A 25,859-nucleotide genomic window follows, 5' to 3' on the forward strand; every position below is an offset into this window, starting at 1 on the left:
TTATGTGCATCAGTGACTCAGCACTGCTGCACAATGCTGGAAGCAAGGCACTGAAAAAAAGTCTTGTAAATCAGTTTCAGCTGAAGCCAAATTATGTAGTTTTTTAAAAAAAAATTAAAAGGTAAGTTTTTGTTGTTAAAACAAATAATGGACTCGTACGTGACATCGTTCCACAAGGAGAATGAGCTGGTGTTCATCATTGCCACGTATTATTGCAATTCCTCTGTAAGGAATTTGTTTGTGTACCAACTTTCCCTCAACTTGGCTTCACGATTTTAACTTTTCCCACATTTCCAGGCTGAGTTTTGACAGTGAATTCAGCAGAATGCAGCCATTTAATGTAAGAGTAAAGAGCAATATGAACTCAAATAAAGGCAATGTCTTTTCTGACAAGAAAATAGGAGCAGCATGCTCCTCACCCCACCGTGCCCCTGGTGGCTGCACAGGATTTGGGTTTATTGGGGGTGCTGTCAGTGAAGAAATTGCAGTCTCTAACTCTCGCCACCATTTCTCCCTGTGTGATTGTTGAGTGTTAATGAAAAATGTGAGTCTAGATAAAAGTCCTCTCTCACAACTGGGGGACTCAAAAGCATTTCCTGTTAGTGCTTTGGAATGTTTATGTGACAAAATATCAATTTTGTTGGAAAATTGTCCCCTTTTGAAACAACATATGGTGACGGTGCTCATACCTTTTTCTTACTATCGAAAGGTCTAAGACTGCTCTTTCGTTGATGGATGTCATCAAGCATCAAGGTTGTCATAATAAAGGAAAATAAAATACACACTCTTAGCTTGGCCATGACATTGGACAGAAACATGATGTGGAATGTAAAATTAATGTCCCAGTGGTGGGTTAGACCGTTTTTGTGCCCATGCTACGAACACTTTTTTCCACAATAGCATTGCTCTGAAATTGATGCATCTTTTCTATAACTTCTGTAGGCCCCCTCGATTGCTTTTTTTCTCCAATTCATTTTGGAGAACAAGATTAGAAATTAGTATATGAGGGAGTCGGCTCAAGTCGAATATATAGTTAGGCAAGGTTGAGGGTTTGGGACACGTGCAGCAGAAGGCTAGTGGATATAATGGACAAACGATGCGGAATATGGAGCCGTGAGTCAGGAGGTAAAAAGGAAGATGACAGAGTTCCTGGATGTAACGAAGAAGGACATGCAGATGGGGTGGTGTGACAAAAGAGGTTGCTAGGAATAGGGTGAGACGGAGGCACCCTGAAAAAAACGATGAAATCTATATGGGGATTTGACTAAATAAGTCTAGTATGCACTTTCAGCTCAGTTTTGTTGTCCACCTCCTGTAAACAGAAATACCTGAACCTTTAGCAGCTTTAGTCAGTGGTCTGTTTTGTAAAGTCTAAGCAGAACTGAGAGAGGTTAAAATGTCATGTAAACCACATGACAGAGTGTGCATTTGCTTTGTAGTGTAGTTCATCTGAGGCCGACCTCATGCTTAAAGAACATTTCCTTTACAAACCATTTCATATGATGCTACTGAGTTAATTAATTTTCCCCCCAAAAAGAAAATCAAATGACATTGCATGCCATTAAGTTATGTGCTGCCCTACTTTTCCTTAAATCTCTATCTTGAGGCTTCCTATCATTATTCTGTGAACATGAAAGTGAAATCATGCCTTGTACTGCACTAAAAAATCTGAAACACAACACACAATTAGGCCTACTCAAAGAACAAAAACAATCACTCACATAACAGTCCTCTGTGAGGCAAGCACAATCTCCGTTGACGTGACCAAAAACACTCCAGAGGCCCTCTTTTTTTCCATTTTGTATTTTTGCAGCTTTTAAAAATGTTATTTCTGTTCTCGGGAAACTGCTCATGTTGCCAGACAGGTTTACAACTAAACATTTTTATGTAAAGACCCTTTATACAGAGCCAGCTGATCTGTTACAGATTTGTACCAGAATTATTTTTGCATAGGCAGGTATGTGTCAGGGTTTTCTGTGCAAATAGTAAGATCGTCCACAGACCGTCCAGAGACGTGGGCTTCTCCAGCACCTGCTAGAGTTTTAAATGGAAACACTTTAAATCTATGAAAGCTTAAAATGACCACCTGCTGTCCTTCATGATTACTCTGAATAATGCATATGAAATGACAAGCCAGACTGTTTTAAAGCGACCCTTTCCATTATTAATGAATGTATTAATATGGAATTATCTGAGGATTTAGCTTAAAACCAAAATATTATCTTTAGGTAAATAGTTTTGTTTATCCAGGAGAACTCTAAAACACTTTCTCTTTGATGCACTGATGCACACGTTTTTGGTAGCCGGTGTTGTCAGTGAAGGTAATGAGCAAACTGCATCACGCTGTCCTCTGGTAAGACTGAAGTATCACCTCTGTGAAGTCAGCTGCTTCTACACTGAAACGTCTCCCAATCCGGCATCCCAGCAGTACACTGTAATCACAGCCATTACCACTGAAGACCAAGAAAGCTCAATGAGCGAATAACAGCTTTGTAGAATGACAGACCTAAATGAATGACTTGGGTCTGTTTTCTTTTTGACCCTTCCTACCCTGTGATGGCAGATTGATTCATCTGCTTCATGAACTCAAACAGGCTCTGTTGCTATTGTGGGCAGAGTCACACTCTGATTCTGCAGCTGTGAAATGAAAATTACACTTTGTTATTTTGCCACAGAGCTATTAAAATAGAGCCACTTTTGATTTAACATAGCCTATGATTAAGCATAAAAATATATACACGGGCACAATATGTAGGGGTTAAAAAAAATGACCAAAACTAACGTGATATAATTTCACAATATTTTAAACTGCTAATACAACATTTGCCCCTAAAAATATGAAAACAAATAGGTTTTGGTGATTTTGCAGGTATTACTCTTAGGCTAAAACAATCTTGATCAGTGAAGCCAGTAAATCTTTGTTTTGACATGAATGTTGGAAACAACAGCGAGACTCTAGCTGAGGTAATTAATTCTCCTCTCTCTGCCAGGGGCCAACTCTCAGATCTGGGACCTGCAGTCTGGAAAAAATAAAAAACATCATCCTAGCATATGTGTGCAGAGGATGTTATGGATTACTTCACATTTAATAACACATCAAAGTCATAGGAGATTTGTATGAACAACAGCTGCCATGCTAGTGGTCAGCCCTGCTGAGCTACCTAGAGTAATAAGTTCATAGTCGCTGAATGAAGCAGAGTTTCCTCCTGTTGCTGTTGTTGAAACAAAGCTTCCTAAAAAGCTGTTATTTTATAACTTTGAGTTTCAACCACAGGTTAAACTGGGATTTAAAAATCTGATACTCCAATAAAGCAACCAGTATATATATTTTTTCTTTCTAAAGAACAACTCCAATAGAGTTGTTCATCAGACTAATAATGACCCCTAACAGTTATAAAGGTAGTTATTTACTCATGTTTGCTCTGTCCAACTCTGCTCAGATTGAATGGATATGTTTGATTAATTTTCATTTCATTTTCATTTATTAGTCATAAGTGTCAACTTAACTGGCCAATTGCTTATATCGGTTGATATCATCAGCCCAGCAGTATATCGGTCGGGCCCTCATTGAAGGAAGCTTCATGGTTTTAGAAAATCTCCTCCTGTGTCTGTTTTCTAATATCAGTGCCATTCTTCCCCTACTAGTTGTCCATTCTAGGCTCAACGGAGGCAGTTAATAGATCAAGTGACGGGTTGAGTACTCCAATAGTGAGACAAAAGGAAAGAAAATTAAAAGATCATTTCTCCATCCACTGGTAACTTGGATGGAGTTACCAGTGGATGGTAACTCCACTGCCGCTACTGTACTTCCATACTAATGCATTTTTTTCAGACTTTAATTCTATTTTATTTATATAACTCCAAATCACGACAACAGTCACTTTAAGGCACTTTATATTGTCAGATAAAGACCGTCCAATAATGCAAAGAAAACCCCAAAAATCAGATGAGCCCCTATGAGCGAGCACTTGGCGAATGTGGGAAGGAAAAACTCCCTTTTAACAGGAAACTTCCAGCACAACCAGGCTCAGGGCGGAGCCACAATCTAATGTAACTAGTTTGGGGTGAGGGGAAGGAAAAAGGACACTGTGGGAGAGAGCAAGGAATTAATAATAACACAAACAAATACAATCGTTCTGGTGTGATTTGTCTGCACTTTGTTAGACATTTTGCAAACCCTCAGATTTACTTTAAATTTAATTTATCTTAGATTTTTAAATATCAATATCGTGCACACTCTTCCCAAGCACCTCTTCAAACAGCTGTTTTCTTCAAAATGCCCTTTCCTCTAATATTCTGAGCCACAAATCTCCACTTCAGTAGCACTTACAAACTTTCCACTTGGATTCCTCTATGTAATCTAAAGCTTTACACCGAGGACTCGTTCATATATCATTCAGTGACTGATGGAATATTTTATTTCCAGAAACATAACAGAAATTGACTTCTCTGTCTGTTGACTGAATCTTCCGATTCATGGAAAAATAAAGAAGTCGTATCCAAAAGCTTCACTGTCAAAACCTGTAACTCTAACAAAATGAAACAAGAATTTAGAACCTGGATTTACCTCACAATATTCACAGGATGGCAGGGAAATGCACAAATATTGAGATTTAGATGCGTTATTTGCCCCTGCTTAACAACATTTCTGAAAACCTCTATTGCAAAAATATTTTTAAAGTAATTAGTCGCCAAGAATTCATCATGATATGATTTAGTTGATATCTTTTTACCTTCTTGACCAGCAAAAGCCCACAAAAAAAAGAAAAAAGGAGTAGTGGAGGTTTAAATTCTAAGACTTAAAAAGCGTTTTCATTATACGCCTCCAAAGAGACATCAATGAAGGCTCCTCTAACCGCAAACAAGGACAGAAGTCTTTTATGAGGCTTCGTATTCATTAAAACTCCTGTTTCTCCTGCGCTTCATGAATGAATTTTAAAAAATGATTGCGTATCGAACACTTGCAAAGCTGAGATAACCTATAGCTGCTCACTGCTACTAACAACCTACACCTTTCTTATTGTTGTTATGTGCATGCACTTGGGTGATCTCACATAAATCCCAGCATCCCACGACCAGACCTTTGTAACTGGTCTAAATCAGCCACAGCGTGTGGGCGTACTGGGGTTTTGTTATTGCATGTGGGATTAACCTTTTTCAGAAAACAAGCTCAGGTGTAATTTCTATCAAGGTTCCATTACTGTCGCATATTGAGAAACCGTTTCTCCATCAAATGAAAATGTTACATCCACAAGATGTTCATTTTTCTAATTGGAATAACAAGATGGCTCCGGCACACATTTATCTGTTCTCCATCGCTGGGTGTGATCCCGGCAACGTCTCGATGAGATGAAGAGTCTGATAGTCTAACAATGCAGATTTCCCTAATGTACACAAACAGAAGGAAGCAGGGAGGAGATGTCAATATTAGCAGTGCTAATAGTCTCAACTGCTACTAATGCTAATGGCCATAATGCCTCAGCGGTATAGAAAATTACAAGCTACACTCACTGGCCACTTTATTAGTTACACTGGGAATATCAGGTCGGACTCCTTTTTAACTTCAGAAAAGCTTTAATTCTTCATGCCGCTGTTCTGTAACACCCGAAAGGCGCTCTATTGGAGATCTGGTGACTATGGAGGCCATTTGAGTGCATTTGATAACTCACTGATATATTTAAGAAACTAGTTTCAGATGATGTGAACTTTATGACCTGTTGCGTTATCCAGCTGGGATCACCCATCAGAAGACTGGTACACTGTGAGGATAGTTAGCAGCATGGTCAACAACATTACTTCAGTGGGCTGTGGCGTTTAAATGATATCCAGATAGTACTAAGGAGCCCAAAGTGCCGCAAGAAATTTCCCCCCACACCATTACACCAATACCAGCCTGATAATGCAGGATGGGTCCATCCTTTCATGTTGCTTACTCCAAAATCTGACACTACCATCTGAATGTCGCAGCAAAAATTGAGACTCATCAGACCAGGCAGCATTTTTCCAGTCTTCTATTGCCCAATTTTGCTGAGCCCGTGTGAAATGGAGCCTCAGTTTCCTGCTCTCAGCTGGCATGTGTGGCAGCTTGTCTGACACCAGTAACCGTCCCATGTCTAAAGTAAGCCAAAGTTGAAGGGATACCTCAAAAGAAGCACAGATCCAAAAGCACTCTCATCTTTCAAGTGTTAATCACCGCACTACTCTCAGATAATTCACTTTCTTTAGTGTTTTAAACCTGTAGCTTTACTTGAAAGAATCAGTTACCTGTAAGAAGCTGGTAAGACCCTGGCACTAAGCAGGAAAGAGATCAAACCCAAACCAATCACATTTTCATGTGCAACATCAAAAAGGTGTTTCTTACTGTGTTGTTTCCATTTCCATTTAAATGTACACCACTGTCGAACAGCGGGGAGGATACTCGACTGTGATCTGGCCCCGGAGACCCTGAAACAAACAGCAGAATGATTCATGTTTACAAAAATCTTTTGAAGAATCACTGTTAAAGATTTAATCCAACTTCTCACCTTTTCTATCAATATTTGAATTCATCTGGAAACAAAGGCGAGTCATGAGTTGCACATAAACCTCAAACAGCATGTTCTAGCTCGTAGTCTTAAATTATAAGGGTTATTATTGACGTTATTCTGCTGCCCTGCCTTTAGCCATGCAGCATAGATCACAGGCAGAATCCAAAAAGACAAATGCTGCTCGTTGATATGATATTAGCTTGGCGTTGGAGGAACTGCCTTCTGATTCGGTCACACTCTGTAAAGTGTGGCAAGCAGCTCCTGGCCTTTCCTGCCTGTCATTTGTGCCATGGTACAACAAAGGCCGGCTTAGAGAGAATACAACTTGAACCTTTTCACTCTCAGACAACAAAAACCACAATTCACGGGGCCAAACAGCCTACAGCTAAAAACCTGAGCATCTCTGCACTGCAGCCTTCCCATGAATGTTAACACACCCGCACGATACAAAGGTTGGATTTCTCAAAGCGCTCACACTTTGATTTCCGGAGAATGTGGCGATTTATCGAGCTATAAATATTCATGCGTGCCTGTTAGTATTAATTATTTTTCTACATCTGTGTGCTCTTCGTAATTAGATAAATTGTACAAAGTGATTGTTGTGTTTACTGTGGGGACTGAAATCATTTGTATTGCATGGGGTTCATTCATTCATTTTGCTTACAGCTAATTCATAGCAGAACAATTATTAGCGGCTCAGCAGTCTGAGTGTTCGCTGCAAACACAAAACTGTCAACATCTAAAGGCCCAGATGTAATGCAGGAAGTTACAGACTGTGACATTGATGCATTAGCTGTGTTTACTACAGTTAAAGAACTTTATTTGTAAGAGTTAGGAGATAAAATCAGTACCAGTTTCTTATCCTTCCTTTAAAACGGACCAAGAGCTTAGGTAGGTTTAGCCTAATTTAGGATTAAAAGATAAATCACAAAAATCTGACCGTCAAAGGATATAGTAGGTCAGGGGTGTCCAGTCCTCGAGAGCTACTGTCCTGCAGCTTTTACATGTATCCCTACACCAACACAGCTGAATCAAATGGTTGGATTACCTCTTCAGCGTGCCATCAAGTTTGGCAAAGGCATGATAGCAAGCCATTAATCTGCAGGACAGTAGCTCTCGAGGACTGGAGTTGGGCACACCTGTAGTAGGTCATCCGGCTCATGATCTATCACAGTTTAGATCAGGGGTTTCGAACTCCAGACCTCGAGGGCCGTTGTCCTGCAGGTTTTAGATATCACCCTGATTCAACACACCTGAACCAAGTCATTAGTTCATTACCAGGCCTCTGGAGAACTTCAAGACATGTTGAGGAGGCAATTTAGCCATTTAAATCAGCTGTGTTGGAACAAGGATGCATCTAAAACCTGCAGGACAGCGGCCCTCGAGGCTTGGAGTTCGAGACTCCTTGTTTAAATTTTATTGACCATAAAACAACAAATGTGACCTCAACCTTGAGCACAGATTGGTCGAGTAGAGATTTCTGTGAACAGTAAACAGATGGCATGAGCTCATCAGTCCTTCAACTAGATGATCTGCATCTCAAAACCACCGACGACCATCTGATTTGTATTAGTTTTTTAAAATTATCTGCATTTGTAAACACACCTGAAACCCCCAACAATAAGTCAGCAGAGCTGATTGAAACAGCTAGCCTGAATTTGCCTGAAGATCAGAAAATCCAACTACCGGCAACAACGGTATAAAGTGCTTTAACACATAATATATACAGCAAACAGAAACAGCTGTTTGTCTGGCGTATAAAGCCTGCAGAGTGGCATCAATCTTTTTATCCAATTCTGGGGAAGAAAGAGAATTAGCATATGCCCTAAAATATCACTACCTTTTTTTTAAGAAAGTGAGAGTAAAAACATGAGCAGCAGTATTTGAATTTTAAATGTGATGGCAGTTGGTGGGTTGTTTACTTGTTGTGAAAACTGAAGTGAAACTGTCAATGGGACAGGCGATTTTAAAAATCCTTTCTCTACAAAACATCAGACAAAGTGCTCATCAAATGTCACTTGAACCCAAACGAAGGTCACGGGATCTTTGTTTCCCCCATTCAATCCAAAACTCGATTATTTAGATTTTTAGCACAGGAAACCAACAAAAAAACAAACCATTATATCTGAAGTTTCCAATTATCACAGTTTGGGGAATTTTGCAAAGCAAAAAAACGATCAGAGAAACTAGCAATCAAAGTTGAGTTGGTGTACTAATCAATTAAAGCTGAGGTCAAGAAAAAATGCTTTTTGTGTCAGACTCCTGCCATCCCTGCTGGCTCTGTTTTCAGCGCTACAAAATCCAACCACCAACAGCCCTTCTGTTTTTGTTTGTTTGTTTGTTTGTTTGTTTATTGCCTTTTCTGAATTTCAGTAATGACATCACCACAGCCCCACCTTGAAATTAGATCAAACCACAGCTACACGGTCCTGATATACAACAGACAATCTTACTTTTGTAGTGTTGAGCTCTGACGCTTGCACATATTTCTCCTGTTTTACACAGTGAATCTGTTAGTAAGTAAACAAATTCTAAAATAACCAAACTTTTGCAGGCCTGTATTTTTTCTTCGCTCTGTTGTCCAGCACTTCATTAGCCATCTACATGGGCCTCACATGTGAAAAACATCTATTTATAATTACTATATTGTTACTTTATTTTCTTATGACACACTAAAAAACAAATGTAAACTTCTGTGTAAAAACATGTTTTTTGACTGGTATCAGAAATGAAAGCAAAGGGGAGGCAGTTAAGATAATGATTTACTGTAATTTGGTGGGAAACTAAAATGCTGCCTGTCATATTAATAACATGAAAACATTTAAAATGACATTTATGCTGTATGTTTTAACTTTTATCTTCTATTTTTATCATTGTGTATATTTCCAGTTTTTATCTGTTGTACAGTGTCCTTGGGTGCTTTGAAAGGCGCTATTTAAATAAAATGTATTATTATTATTATTATTATTATTATTATTATTATTATTATTATGCAATGCTTTGTTTTTTTGTTTTTGTTTTTAAATGAAACGTTAGAACTCAAACATGTTTTCAGACATTTCTCACCCGCCTTCACTCTGATGTTAAGTATATGATAAAGTATTGCACAGTGTTCCAATAAATTGCCAAATTTACACTTTACTTTGAGGCTTGGTTTGTGTTGCTTTCTTCCTTGCCATCATTTTCTCACCGCTCTCACCTACATCCTTCGCTCCACACCTTTTATCGGCTCCACCTGGATGATTTTAGTGTCTCCGTTTTCATCTTTTCAAGCTGCTGAAGGTAAGTGCAGCTCTGGGTGTTTCTGACATTACTGCTCGCCTCGGGCCACCGAGCATGACAATTTATTACTCTGAAATGAACGCTCGTCTATCGAACAGGTTTAAAGCACCAAGTTGAGCAAAAAGACAATTTTCCATAAAAGCGGTTCGCTTCTCATTTGCTAAGAATGCTCAGTGCAATAAAGTTTATAGCCGGTTTAAACGGCGTCGATCAGCGTGCGCTTACCTAGAGGCAGTTTTAGAAATGATGGAACTTCTCGCAGGTAGCGAACAGTGATGGTGACCTCATCTCCCGCAGTACGCAAGAGGTGAACCTGGCGGGAGCGAGAGAGATTGATACAGATAGCGAGGGGGAGAGATTGCGAGTGATACAGCGAGATAAAACTTAATCTCATATAAATGAAACAAGCCACATTCATGTCAAGCTGTATGCTGCCTGAGCAAATGAAATGTAGCGGGAGATGAGTGAGGAATATTAAATCAGAAGTTAAAGCCTGGCTGAAGTGGTTCCACTTGAATCATCAAAAGGCAGATTTGGAAGGCCGGCTTTTCGCTCGTGACAGGCGGTGGCAAAGTGACAGCTGACACGACAAAGTAATTACGCTCTGAATGTCTCATTATCTGATGTGTAAGTGACATGTTCTCAGAGATGCAGTCACAGCAAACATATGTTTAATGCGATGAAATCTGTTTCTTCCATGCAGCTGATGAAATAAATGAAAAATTTGAGCAAATGAGACGCATGAACGAAAAGCGCAAGGTCACTTGTGCATGCCCTCGATGCATATCTGCCATCCTCTCCTGCATTATATGCTAGCCCTTTTACTTGAGCCCAAGCATCTGTCAGCGCCGACAGTGTGACAGGCTGCTATTAAATGTGCTGGATTTCGTTCTGAACAGAAACTGCTCATTATATGTTTTGACGCTCTGGAGGTGAATGTAGAGAACAGCTGTATGAGGCTGCACGAGGAAAAAGATATGGCAGACAGGAAGAGCGTGCGTGTGCGTGGGTGAGATGGAGGGATGGTCGCAAACAGCAGAGGGGATATTTAACAAAAGGAAGATGCTGTTTCAGAGGGAAACTGATCAAAATGAAAAGAAAGAAATTGTGAATGTAGAAGAAAGGGGGGTGGGGGGGGAACACCGCATACTGGCACCCTCACTTCCTGTGCAGGCTTTGATAATAATCGACTCTTTTTCAGGCTTTTCAATTTGTCACAGTGTAAACGAAAAGAAAAACAGCCTCCTGCCAAGATGACAACTCAGATTGTTGAGGCGCACCTCCCTGTTGATAAACAGCGGGATTTGGTGTTACACCTGGAGGATGGATGGAAGAGTAATGGGCAGATGGAGCAGGGTATTGGCTTTTTGCAAGAGTCAAATACAAAAATACTCACAACTTCCTCGTGAGTACAGTGCTCTACATTAATGCCATTGACCTAAAGAAACAAACAGAGATGAAACACAAACATTTAGTTTAACATAAGACTATTAAGGACTTGTATTCTCACTAACAGGGTCAGAGGTGTCACAGGCCTCCATCTCTAGAATATGACTCGCAGGGTGATGTGCTGTTTAGTCACCTCGGTGTAGTTCTGGACAGGCCTACCAGGTCCAGAATAACAGCTCCTGCACTAAAGTGATTAATATTTATGTATGAAGAACATTTTCATAATCCAAACTAATTATGTGTTTTGGGAGTTTCTTGAGTTATGACCAAAAAATGTTTTGCAAGGCTACGGTGACTTTCAGCTCTCTAAGTCCCAGTTCAGGCCAAGTTAGCAGAACATAAATTCACCAGCCACTTTGTTAGGTACACCATGTTAGAACCCAATTTTGCCTTCACAGCTACCTCAGTTCTTCATTGCATATGTTCAGCCACGTGCTGCAAGCATTCCTAAGCGATGTTAGTTCATATAGATACGACAGCATCACACAGCTCCGTATTTATGATGCGAGTCTCCCATACCAGCACATCCACAGATGCTCTATTAGATTGAGATCTGGTGACTGGAGTCCATTTGAGTACATTCACTGGCATCAGCCTGAATCGTTCATGCAAGGCAGGATGGATCCATGCTTTCATGTTTTTCCAGAGATCTATTGTCCAGTTTTTGTGAGCCAGTCCAGTGAGGACTGCCAGTGCGGTCTTCTGTTGCTGTAGCCCATCTGCTTCAAGGCTGGAGATGTTGAGCATTGATGTTGAGGTGATCTTCTGCTTGGTTATAACAAGTGCTTGTTTGAGTTACTGTTACCTTCCTATCAGCTTAAAGCAGTCTTGTCATTCTCCTCTGACCTCAACAAGGAGTGTTCTCTCTCTCTCTCTCAGCGTCTAAAGGTGTACCTAACAAAGTGGCCAGTGAGTGTATAGTTGACCCCAAAACACAATGCCTTGAGCTACAGAGGCAAAATAATATGAAGTGAAAATAAGATGCTAAATCATTATAAAGAGAATAAAAGCAGATGGAAATTATCTCCAAGACAGGAAAAAAAGAAAAACACCAATCATCACCAAACAGAATTCCTACAAATATCAATATATTTAACGTAAAATGCAAAACTGTAAGTACAAATACAAAAAACTGCAACAAGACGGGAAAAGACACAGAGACACAGTGTTAAAGTTTATAAAAGTCTGTCATAATCTGCTGCAATTTGGAGAAACAACCTTTATATATAAATATATATCTTTTTATTCAGCTTTTTTCCCCATTTATTTATTTTTAAATCTAAGCTAAACTCATTTCACAGATTATCTCCCCTAAAAACAGTCGTCCAGCCTGAGCCTCCCCATGACTCCCAAAGTTTACGCACCAGCCCCTAATTTGTTCGTCTCCTGCCATCCAGGCAAACAGATGCAATATTCTACAATGTGACACTTCAAATAAGCCACTGCAAATACATATGAAACAGCGGTGAGAGATGGAAGCAGTGGCAGTTCTATTCATATTATTATTCGTAATCATTTTCAATATGAATGGTAATATTGCTTTGCTGTCCGTTGAACCTACTTGATATTCCAGATAAACAGCAGATCCAATAAAGCTGCCAGACGGATTCAAATTAACTTATTAAAAAGATTAAATGAATAGCATTACTAAACACTAGACACTAATGACTACCACTCTAAGGACCATCAGCTATTATTCATTGGTGATATTTTTTTAAATATAGAAACACATACATTGAGTGATTCCTGTAGCAATGATGTGTTTTGTTTTTTAAATCACATGCTGAATGATTCATTTGAAAAACATCATATAGCTCAAAAGATTCAGCTACCATTCCTTCAAATTAATAACCGTTAAAATGTGAGCGAAATTGAGATGCAAAGAGCCGCCCCGCTGGGTCGTGACCCCAACCAGCATCCAAGCAAATAAGTCAGAAACTGATACTGACCTGCAACACTGCGTCCCCGACGAACAGCTTCCCCGTCTGATCGGCTGCAGAGCGTCAATCGTCGAGTGTCAGAGGTTAATGAAAACATTATGAAATAATTGCTCATTTCATACACGGTAATGTGGTGGAAATGGCAATCAGTGTCCCCCCCAACCGTCTAATCTCAGACAACATCCTACAGCTCACAGAAAGAACACAGGAAGGCATGAAATTCGAAACTAATCAGGAAATAAACTCATTTGCAGCAGCACAGGAGGAAACAATGAGAGCTGTGTTGTGAAAAGATTCGTAAAGCTGTGTGAAAAGGGCTCTTAACGTCCTCGGGATATCAAGACATGATTTTCTCGCATCAGAAAAAGTATTAGGAAGCGCGTGGGCAAAAAGAAAAATTACCGGGAAATGATTCGCTCACATGATGCTCTAATATGGCTTCACGCAGGGAAACTTGGAGGTCATCAATTCTTAAAATTTAACTGACAGACATGATTAAAGTATTTTCCATCTAGTTAACAGCATGATCATATTACTCTTCCAATCTGGCGATGGTTTACTTCTCCACAGCACTTCATGCTCACTTATCATCAATTAACTGCCCTATTGGACTGATGAGCTGTTGTGAGAGATTACAACAGTTCATCTTTTACTTTGTGCCTCGCAGCAGGTGCACATAAATAAAAAATGTTTTCTTTCTGAGAGTTGCTGAGAATTCGATTGAAACGAAAGGAAAAAACCCGTCATGTCAAGTTTACTTTAACAACCTTTTAAAGCAATCAAAGAGCAGATGTTTGCGGTTTTTAGGGGGTGTTTCGTGCAGCTGGGTGCAGTAAACGGGGACAACGGGGTTTCCGGCAGAGCTTTCATTTTTTCTGATCACGGGGGGAAAGGGGAAAAAAGTCACTGAATACACAGAGAAAAAATAATTACGAAAATCCACAATCTTGACAACAAAAACAAAAATCCAATATTTATTTACATTTGCTAATCGCTTTCTCGGCACGGTGAGGCGGCAAGCATCGGCAGCTCTGCCTCTCACCTCTTTCTAAATAAAATTTTCAGTCCCATTTCCATTTTCACACCATTATAGCCAGACAAAAACACATGCAGCAACTGTGACCATCTCATCTGTGTTTTACCATCGCAGCCCGGCAGGCCACAGTTCTGGAACATCAGTTAAGAAATAGTTGTGTCCATATCAGCCAGTAATTTAGCTGTTTTTGTTATTTCGCTTACAGACACATGGAGGGTGGTTCATCTGACATGACAACAGAGGCTACGATAGACTTTTAGATTCAGGAAAAAGTTGCAGGAAACTTTGAAACGGCTTAATGCACTCCTATCATAGACTGTATAAAAACGTTGGATGCAGTGTCCTAATGAAGCAAAGCTGGTTCTGAGGCGCCTCAGATCTGCACGACCTTAGAGGTTGTTTACAAACAGAAGCCAGATTTTATACTCTGTGGGGAGAATGATCATGCTTCTCAGTGAACATATTCATAATAAGTTCATTATCTCATCAAGTCATCTTCAATACAACACTGCATTCACTTTTAAAGTTATGGTCCCATTTAGAGTAGTTTAGAAAATACAGTGTGATGGAGGCATGGCTGCCTTGTGATTGACAAAGTGCTACTGTATGGGCATGAAATGCATTTGACCTTTTTTGTCATCTTTTTTAAAACAAACAAAAAAACAAAAACAGCCAAAACAACAGCTTGAAGCTTCAAGAACAAGTTATGCATCCATCTTTTATATACAGTCTATGCACCATGTAAAAACTGTGCATACAATCAAAAAGCTGTGCAGTTGTCTCATACATGTTCTGTAACGTTTCCTAAATGTGTTGTAGATGACTTTCTGTGTGTCAGATTTCAAACTGATTATTCGCGTCTGTGTTTTACTTCTCTGACGTTCACATGTGAAAATGGCTTTATACGTACTGCAGTGCGTCCTGATAAATTAAAACTCAGTACAAACTCATGCTGTGCAGCTAATTTTTTAAGAATCAGATGGGGGTATTTTCCGCAACTATCCTGCCTCACATGGATCACACAGCAGGAAATAATCCACTTTGGGCACTTTGCACTACGGGAAATATCTACAGAGTGGTTTATGGCTGGGAATTATCTGAACTGAACAAGCAAAACCCAACATCACACACACTCAGGGCTTTGCATTCTTCCCATGCAGCTCTTTTGGTGAATTCCTAAAAACAAAAAAGTTCATCAAAAGCACTGCATGTGTAAAAACAGCTCAAGTATAAGGATGCTATCAAACTATAAGACTTTTTTAAATCTTACAGACAAATCTTGTCAATTTAAGTACCAATATAATAATAATTTATTATGTCTGTAATCACTTTGAACCGTGAAACTCAACGATGCACTGAAAACCATTTCCAAAGCCACATTAAAGTAGTGAGATGAAATGCTTTCTTACCTACTTGATCTTTAAAAATCTTTGAAATAACCACTGGCACGTTGTGCTCTGCACCTCCCTGAAAAGCAGGAGAGAAAGATGAGGATGTGCATTTCTGAGTATGGGTGGTAAAATTTGCTGCCAAAACAGCTTTTTCAAACAGCCATCTCTGCCACCCAAAGCCTTTCATTTCCACTGTAGTCTCAAAACTTATCTGCTTACTTTGATGCTTAAGCCCAGACCGCCGGTCGCTTGTCTTCGCAGTACAACAGTTCTGTGCTTTAGAAAGTGGGAGTTTCTTATTGGCAAAAGGATATTGTGAACATTGAAAAGTATGCTGGAGTTATGCGGCATGAATTACAAAAAGCGAGCCTGGAGGCCTCGGGTGCACTTACATTTACTTGGGATTCACTTCCACTCGTGCAAACCACATCCAGCTTCTGTATGGTTAATACCTCTTTGGTCAATTTCAGGCAGACATCATAGGTATTGTTGGTCTCCTCATTGTACAGCAAAGCAATTCCAGATTTTGTCTGTTGGAGTTGAGAAGAACATTGACATTTTGCCAAGCAGAGCAATTACGTAGACAATGAACATTTTAATCCTCTTTTCTCAACGTGCCATTTGTGCACCCCGTTCTACTAGTCTAGTTTTGGGTTAATTGGTTTTGCCTGACATTGTGAAACCTTAGTGTAAGGATTTTTTCTTTCAGTTCAGTGTTTCTACCTTATGAAACCAGAGATACACAAAAGTTCAGGCAGTTGTGCCAGAAAGTCTAACTTTGAGGACAGAAATGACAACAGTCAGCCAGATCAAAGAAGCACAGACGTTACAGTTCACGCTTTTTCTGTTTCTTTGTAGATGAAGAACCTTCAAGCATCTGAAAACTGAATGCAGTGCAGCTCAAATTTAACGCTCTTTCTGTTCAGTATCATTATCTGCAAATATCAACAGAAATAAAAGAAGCAGCCATCTCAAATTATTCACCTTTTTGATTAAGCAAAAGACTGTCAGACAATACCTTCTGTAACACTTCAAACGATACGGCTCATATGACGAGATTGAAAAATGGTAAAAAACTATGTTTATATCTCGAAACACAAACTACGTTTAGACCAAGATACTAGCAGCCAGGAAATATTAAAAAATAATTTTGGCCACTTTGGTTTAGTTTATGCTAACAACTTATAATTAATACTAACAAAATACAGATGAGGAGCCTAAATAAGTATTTTTGAAACAAGCAGAGGTTTTGACCCAATAATGGGTCAATAACTGGAATTAGTATACAGTTGGAAACTAACTGTAAAATTCATCAGCTCGCTGTCTGGGTTTGACAAAAGCCATGTCTAATTCTGCACCAATCGTTCACCATTCATTCAGAAAATTCAGGCAGTCTGTTGATTTCCATCAAATGTTCAAAGGTCAAAGCTGGTCATGGCATGGACGGAAAAAACAAATAACAGGCAGGTGTCGACATTTTGATGTAGAATAAAGTGTTGCTTAACAAATTCAGAAATATTGAACAGAACAGGAAATTCAAAGTGAGCTGACGGCCCTGCAACGTCTGCATGTATACAAACTAGCATTTTTAAATGGAAACAACACCGTTACACTAGTTACATTTATGTGCATCTAAATTCTGTTTCATTTGTTGCATGGTGAACTTTACACGTTGGCCCGTTACAGTGACCTCACTTACCTGAATTACTGACCCTGTGATGCAAATTGTTACATTCCCCACATGGATCTGTTGGTACGGAAAGTAACAGAATACTAGATGGAGAAACTTGAGGAGGCTGTTTGGGTCGTTTGGAAATTATTTATTGCCACAATGTCAGAAACTATGCATAAATTGGCTTCTGGGAGAGCCAAAGACAACACAACAGCACCCCCAACACAAAACAAAACCCCTTCATCTAACAAACTTTAAACTTTGTCTAAAGAAAGGTGACAGTCCTGCGCTTCAACTCCCTAACAAACTAGTGGAAGGAGAGAAAAAGGTGAATATCAAGAGAAACTCTCCTGGCAACTCTGACCACAGGAAACCTGTTGGGAAATGTAACACAAGACAATGACACAAAGGGAAAAATAAATTGACAAGCACAAAGAAGCAACATATGAATCTTCATCAGCAATGACATGAAAGGTGGAAACATCAGGAGCTGCTGGGAGGATCGACGTCCTCACAACTTTCATTTTGGAACTCTTTTTCAACCACAACTAGATATTGAGAATCTATCACAGCAGGGTTACTGAGCTTCAAAATGTTTGCTTGGCAAGCATTCAGAAAATACAGAAATAACATTTTGTGGCAGTAGATGGTGTAATTTCAGTTTTGAACCAAAATCAAACCCTTTAACAAAAAGCATCCATCCACACGCAGTTACTGAGACTAATGGAAGACAGTGTTTCAGCGCGGTAACATGTTTGCATGCCGATGCCAGAGTTCAGCTAGAAGCAATTTGGTACCTGTGCATTTAAACTAAAGTTAGTAATTATAACTAAGCTTAGCTTCAAACACACTAAAGCTTCAACAGCATTTTATAAACCCATAAAAACAGCCCCATCAGTCCATATACAAGTCAGTTCTGAAAACGGGATACTAGGGAATTGCTTTGGGTCTAACACCGTAAACGTTGGAATAAAGTGCACATTACCTGCAGTGACCGTCATTACTTCTCAAATAAGTTCAACTCCTCTACATCTTTCAGTGACACTGAGCGAATTCTTGGAAAATGAAGCTCTGTGCAGGAAAATTCTTATTCCAAACACATTCTAAGTATTAGGATGGGCGGCCAGTCATGGTGTAAGAATTAACTCAACATGTTTTTCATATTTGGAGAAACAAGAAAATCCTAGCAAATGCCCCAGAGAAGGGCCCAGACAGCATTGCGTTCTGATGAAAGCACCAACAATCTATATCATTTTGAAAATGGTACCACAGAGGGCTGAAATACATTGTTCCTGTAGGTCTAGTCATAACATTTCATAATCTGTGATGCAAGACATCATATAGACAAACGATTATGCCCCCTCTAAACCTCCTCCCCGCTCATATTGGTTGTTTGAAAGGGCTGAATTGATGGAGTGAGTTACATTACTTCCCAAAGCTTCATCACAATTCAGCCAGGAGAGTCAATAAGATTGATGGATGATCTGGCATATAAACAAATGAAAAAACAATGGTCTACATTTGATGGAAAAACAATTGCCTGTTTTTGAAGTGACCTGACTGTGAAGTAAGAGTTTTCTACACACAAAGACTAAACGCAGTAACACAAACTACAGGGTGGGCCATTTATATGGATACACCGTAATAACATGGGAATGGTTGGTGATATTAAAGTCCTGTTTGTGGCACATTAGTATATGTGAGGGGGCAAACTCCTCAAGATGGCTGGTGACCGTGGTGGCCATTTAGAAGTCGGCCATCTTGGATACAACTTTTGTTTTTTCAATAGGAAGAGGGCCATGTGACACATCAAACTTATTGGTAATGTCACAAGAAAAACAATGGTGTGCTTGGTTTCAACGTAACTTTATTCTTTCATGAGTTATTTATAAGTTTCTCTTTGTTCACAGCCATTGACATGTCGAAGAGGTTAACACGTGAGGAGCGGATCGAAATTGTGTTGATATCTGGTGAACGCAGTAACCGGGTCATTGCAGCAGATTTCAATGCAAGACACCCTACGAGACCACCCATCTCCCATGCTACAGTTAGCAAACTGCTTGCTAAGTTTCGTGAAAATGGTTCAGTGTTGGATTTGCCAAAATGTGGACGCAAGAAAACTGTCACTAATGAAGAAACATCAGTGGCTGTCCTAGCTTCATTCAGCAAGAGCCCACAGCGTAGCACTCGCCGCATGTCACTGGAGAGTGGCATTAGTCGAACATCCCTTCGGCGGATATTAGCTACTCACAAATGGCACCCTTACAAGCTCCAGCTACTGCAGCATCTCAACAAGGATGACCCAGATCGGTGCACAGAATTTGCAGAATGGGCAAAAAAAAAATTGGAACAGGACCGTCAGTTCACGCAGAAGATTTTGTTCAGTGATGAGGCAAACTTTTATGTAAATGGTGAAGTTAACAAACAAAACCACCGCTATTGGTCTGACACTAACCCACATTGGATGGATCCCTCCAAGACTGTTGGAACAACAAAAGTGATGGTTTGGTGTGGTATATGGGGTACAACGATAGTGGGTCCATTCTTCATCAATGGAAACCTCAAGGACACTGGATATTTGAAATTGCTACATGATAATGTGTTTCCCTCTTTATGCATTAAAGCTGACACGTTCCCTGAGTTTTTCCAGCAAGATGGTGCACCACCACATTATGGGCGCCAGGTCCGAGCATTCCTAGATGAACAGTTTCCTGGAAAGTGGATTGGTCATCGTGGGCCAGTTGAATGGCCCACGATTGAATGGCCCCCAAGGTCTCCCCCTTAGACTTTTGTCTTTGGGGTCATCTGAAGGCAATTGTCTATGGTGTGAAGATACGAGATGTGCAGCACCTGAAACTACGGATACTGGATGCCTGTGCTGGCATTTCTCCTGTGGCGTTGCTATCAGTGTGTGAGGAGTGGGAGAAGAGGGTTGCATTGACAATCCAACACAATGGGCAGTACATTGAACACATTTTATAAGAAACTTGTAAATAACTCATGAACGAATAAAGTTACATTGAAACCAAGCACACCATTGTTTTTTTTATTGTGACATTACCAATACGTTTGATGTCACATGGCCCTCTTCCTATTGAAAAAAACAAAAGTTGTATCCAAGATGGCCGACTTCTAAATGGCCACCATGGTCACCAGCCATCTTGAGGAGTTTGCCCCTTCACATATACTAATGTGCCACAAACAGGACTTTAATATCACCAACCATTCCCATATTATTACGGTGTATCCATATAAATGGCCCACCCTGTACTACAATGAGTCTCCGATCAAAAACGGCACATTTAAGGCTTCAATTGGCTCCCACATCAATGATGATCATAAGCAGAGAACTGGGAAAAGTGCCTTTAAATCAGCACCATATCATTTTTATGTCCTTTTTGACTTTGACCCATTAAAAAGTGAGACACAAATTAAATTCAAAATAGACACTGTGCTGCTGGATTGTTTTGCTGTGATGCCCAAATTCCTGTAGAGCATAACATTCACCTTTTCATAGATGATGCACTCTTAAGTGATCAGAGTGGGTAAAAAAAAGCTCACAATCACAATGTGAGTGGGGTCAACCAATTCTCTGCTGGGAGACTTGAGAATGAAGGTCGAGCTCAGTTGCCTCTAAGGAAGACGGAATATAAATGAAGGCTTTGCGAGAATATACGGCCACTGCAGCAGGAGAGCAGCGGCTACATTCAAAAGACACAAAAACAGTCTAAACATTTAAAGCCGGCGTCGCTGCTGAAATGACAAAGGAAACCAGCTTCACCTCTTGCTTCTTTCTACTCTGTCACTGCCCACCCTCTCAGGCAGCTCCCTTTGTGCAGCCCTTATTGTTTCTTGTTGAATGACAGCACTGTAAAACTCTAAATAATAACACTGTATAATAAACTGACAGAAAAAATGCATTTGGTCTTGTCAACTGCAGATCACACATGACATTCAAACATAAACAATTTCAACTCCATAAACTTTACATAATTGTTCTGAGGGCGCTGAGTCTCATAGGAACAAAGACGTCTAATATAGTTTTTATTTTGCTGCTGACATTACAGAAATGATGAAAAACTAGTTATTTTGCGCTTTAATATAGCAAAACACAAACTGTTAAATCAAAAGATTTACAAGTTTCCAAAATGAAAATCCAAACTTTAAATGGGGCTATAGCCGCTCTTCATTTTGAATGGCAGCTGTGTGCCGCTGAGCAAAGAGCCAAGCTACACTACAGAAGGAAGTTAAAGGATCAACTTCATGCTAATACGATGCATGTGATAGCCAGACAAGAACAATAACGATGAACAACCCGGAGCCTGTGCACATCACAGTTTCCACACACAGAAGGTGATTTATCTTTATAATATCCTGCATAAATTTAGAAGCATCGACGATCAAGTGTAGGCAGATGGCCCTTGCAGAGATGTGCAAAAGGAACTCTCAGTGCAATCACAATAAATGTGGAGACATCCACACAGGCGCTAAGAAAATAAGTAGAGTTCACAAATCAGAGATCATTTAGGTGAGTATAACTCATAAAAGGCACGCATGCATGCCACTCAAATAAAGAAGACTGCAGCTGAGTTCACTTTAGTGGAAAACAAGAACACAAAGATTGTGAAGTTTCAATGAATACAAACTTGGCCTTCAACCAATGAAAATACAGTTTGTTTTTCCCCACCTACTGGTGGTTTATTTTGTTTCTGAAACAAAGAAATCTCCTGTTTTTAAGTCTGTCAGCTCTTCAACAAGCTATCTTTGAACATACCAGATTACATCAGACCGTGCCGTTGGCAAATATATCAGTCAGCAGGGACGAAATCTGCAATATATCAGAGCGTCGGTTTGAGCAAACAGAACTCGGCATAGTGTGTAATTGTGTGGAAACTTCAGGGACAATAAATAAAGGAGTTTAAAGCTGAACACATGCAGCTGTGTGTACAAGGTTCACAACACATTCATGTGACAAATATCAATTTTCTTTTACAAGTCTATCTATGCACGATTTAAGAAACAGCTGCCAGAGAGTGCTTGTGCTTCAGCTGTAGATACAGGATCGAAACACAACAGGCTTCAGAGTTCAGGTATCAGGAAACAGCTGCCCAATCAATGTATGCTAATCACCATCTCAACATTATGTGTTAATGCACTGCAGCGCTTCTCAGAAGTGAAATTGAATATTTTTAGCTGAGGCTTAATTATCCTTTTATCACTCCAACCTGTTTACCAAATTAAAATCATCATGAAGAAAGAATTTAAATGGCACTGGTGAACTGCAGAGGTAGTAAATGTATTATCTGACATCTTCAGCACTAATAATTTGCACCGTGCAGCTTTCCTGCAGTGTACCATTGAAAGTTGAAATCCATTCTGACAGCTGACACAACCTCGACCCGCTGGTTTTATTTGCTCAGCGAGCGTTGACTGCTCAGAAAAAAGGAGCTATGCAAGCAACAGTCCATTTAGAACAGACAAAAAGGCTTCCAATGCTAATGGCCACAAGATAAAACTAAGGGTCCTTTTACATTATGCTAACTGACGCTTACTCATTGCTAATGTGTGTGCCCACTCAAGGTTAGGAATGAGTATCTGCCCCAAGTGGAGGAGTTCAAGAATCTCAGGGTCTTGTTCAGGAATGGAGGAGGAAGAGGGAGATTGACAGATCAGAGAAGTATCTGCAGTAACAGACGCTGTGCCAGTCTGTCATGTTCAAGAGAGCAGAGTATAAAAGCTAAACTGTCGGTTTACTGGTTGAGACCGCAGACGCAAGCAGCAGAAATTAGCTTTTTTCATAGGCTGGCTGAGCTCTCCCTTAAAAATAAAATGGGGTGGGCATCAGCTAGGTGACGTGTTTAGGGCCAGCTGGGAGGAGACCAGCAGGTATGTCAAGCTCCTTTTACATTATGGAGCCGCATACAGCCTACTTTGAACTGAAGGGAGCCAGACCAGTGAAACTTCTCTGTCTGTCGATTTAAAGAAACTTAACTACACGTTTAATCTGTGAGACATTTAAAACTGTTTAATGTGCCAGTTTTTATACATGATGATGAAATGTTGTTGTAATAAATGTAACAAATCTGTCAGGATGACTCTTTGAACTTAAATTGTAAGAAATAAATGTGCAAAATTACAGAAGCAGCTCTGGCATGTCATTGCAACAATGTTAATTGACAAAAAACGCTTTTTCTCTTACTCTGTAATCATTGTAAAAAAATACAAATTTCTCCATCAGATGGTGAAAAACAGGAACTCTTCCAGCATTAACAATTTAACTATCACAACTGCGCATCTGGAAGAAGAACAACATCTCATTGGCGACAAAGATCCGCCTTTACCGAACCCTGATCCTGCCCATTCTACTTTATGGCACGGAGACGTGGACAATGCTCAAAAACGACCTGAGCAAGCTCGAAGTTTTCCAAATGCATTGCCTTAGATGCGTTCTCGGCATTTCCCTTCGCGACCGTCATTTGAATGACACCATCCTCACCAGCTGCGGCAGCCAACTGACGATCAGCGACCTAATCCAGCGCCGCCGACTCTGTTGGTTTGGCCACATTTGTCGAATGGACCCAAGCCGCTACCCCCATGGCCTACTCTAGTTGACCCGCCCCACCGATTGGAGGGTGCATCGAAATGCACCAAAGAAGACATGGATGAAACAAATCCAGGATGATTTGAAGGGCCTTCGACTTGACCTCGAGCAGACAAGAACCATCGCCTTAGATCGAAAAGCGTGGAAGATAATTGTTGGTCAAGCAAGAGAACCTGCGGCACCTACAGCAGCGTACTGGTTGCGCGGCAGACCACCGCCGCTGGTCGCCCGCTAAGGACAAGAAGAAGAAGAACTATCACAACTATATTAGTATAATATAATTGGTCATGTGAGAAGTCTTTATCAGTAGGAAAAGCTCTCTCTCACAGGCCTGGGTGTCTCTGCTCAGACGGCTGTACCTACCACCAGGTCTAAATTCACCATCAATGATGAGCTTCCAGTTTCTTAAACTAATCCATAGACATGGAGAGATCCTGCAGACCTGATAAAGTAACGCTTTAAAAGTGTGTTGCTTTTCATGACAAGCAGGTGATGACAACTCCAAGTGCACTCTGATCACAGTAAAAACTTTCCTGGAGTTAGTTTTGTAAATTATGGTAATTATTGGATTCAGAAAGGAAGATAATCCCGAGTATGCTGGTGCTGCTATGGAAAAGTCATCAAGAATTAAAGCGCAGACACTATTTCCACAAACATACTGGTGAAAAGAAGGATGCACAAAGGTTGAGCTGTCGTTGTGTGGCATTTTCATATCCTCACCAAGTCGCATTGCTGTAAATAGTAAAGATGTAACAAATATGCCGGAGTGATTGCTCTTAAGCCTCAGCATGTAATGAGCCGTGGTTGTATGCTAAAATAACTTGTGGGTATTGCTAAATGAGGTACTTAACTGGATTGACAGTCTGATCTTAATAGTGAATTATCCTTTTAAAAGCACAAAAAACACAATCCATTGACTTTTTAAGTCTAGTAGTGGATGTTGTGGATTCCTATGGTGAACATGGATTAACTGCATATTAAAGTATTTAGCGATGGGGACCTTTTTCCCCAGGATGTAGGTAAACGTGTGGGAAATAGGAACTGTGTGAAGGCATTTGGGACCATTAAAGTGCAGCTCAGACCATCACTATTTAGACCATTATAATGCTCCAAACCTCTGAATCTGAATTTTAAAAGTATGTGTCATATAATGACTGCAAAGGTTTGCCCTGCCATACAATCATAAAGTTATCATGCAGTCTGTTATGGTTATTGCGGTACTGTTTTGCCAGCTTATTGTGTAGCTTGAAAACGATAGAGCATAAAAAGAAAACGGCCCTGTGGGACACCTGTACACAAAACAATCTTGTAAGACACCGCAAGCTTGTTGCATATTCTCTTTAGGCAGTCTGTCAGAAAGTCTTTAATCCAGAGAAAGAAAACTACTTTCAACATTCATATCACGCAGGCTTTGCAAAACCGCATTTCTTTGCAGTATATTCAAAGCTGAATTGAGTTAAAATCTTGTGACAGCATATCATATTCATCATGCTGACTGTGGTCAAATTGTGTCCTCTTTCCCCTTTGAAATAAAAACTGTGAGAGTGAAGCAGACATCTAATACAATCCAGTACAACAGCCCTGCAATGAAGTCTGTGCTTGTGAAGCAAAATAAGCAGTTTCTTTTATTTCTTCCTTTTTGGTATTTTAGAGACATTGTTGGGGAGGCCTGGCAAATATATTTTCTTTAAAAAGCTTGAAAACTTGAGACTAGTCTTAACAGCAACCTAGTCTTAACAATGTAGACAAATTAGATTAAAAGCACATATCAGAAGACGTTCACATTAAGCCTTCATTGGTTCAGTGGGTTGTTGAGTTCAACACCTAAGTCGTCTCTTTACTGGATTATCTCAAGGTTTAGACACATTTTATTGAATCTGAATCCACTTAAAAATGAGAAACTGAGATACTTGTTTGTGGTTCCTAAATAACAAAAAAGCTATGCAAGTGGTTTTTGTTTG

The 25,859-nt window shown here is 40.0% G+C and overlaps 1 protein-coding gene across 1 annotated transcript in view; it reads right to left on the reverse strand.

Moving 5' to 3' along the window:
- Positions 1-25,859, reverse strand: part of sntg2 (syntrophin, gamma 2) — a 117,128-nt gene that overhangs the window by 68,300 nt on the left and 22,969 nt on the right. The window contains exons 2-8 of the mRNA XM_026151094.2: positions 16,018-16,155; positions 15,845-15,901; positions 15,644-15,701; positions 13,208-13,251; positions 11,206-11,247; positions 10,035-10,122; positions 6,362-6,444 (exon numbers count right to left, since the gene is read on the reverse strand). Of these exons, the coding sequence (XP_026006879.2) occupies positions 6,362-6,444; positions 10,035-10,122; positions 11,206-11,247; positions 13,208-13,251; positions 15,644-15,701; positions 15,845-15,901; positions 16,018-16,155 (510 nt within the window). The remainder of the gene's footprint in view (positions 1-6,361; positions 6,445-10,034; positions 10,123-11,205; positions 11,248-13,207; positions 13,252-15,643; positions 15,702-15,844; positions 15,902-16,017; positions 16,156-25,859) is intronic.

The sequence above is a fragment of the Astatotilapia calliptera genome, chromosome 19 (genome assembly GCF_964374335.1).
Source record: "Astatotilapia calliptera chromosome 19, fAstCal68.1, whole genome shotgun sequence".
In the NCBI taxonomy this organism is placed as follows: Eukaryota; Metazoa; Chordata; class Actinopteri; order Cichliformes; family Cichlidae; genus Astatotilapia; species Astatotilapia calliptera.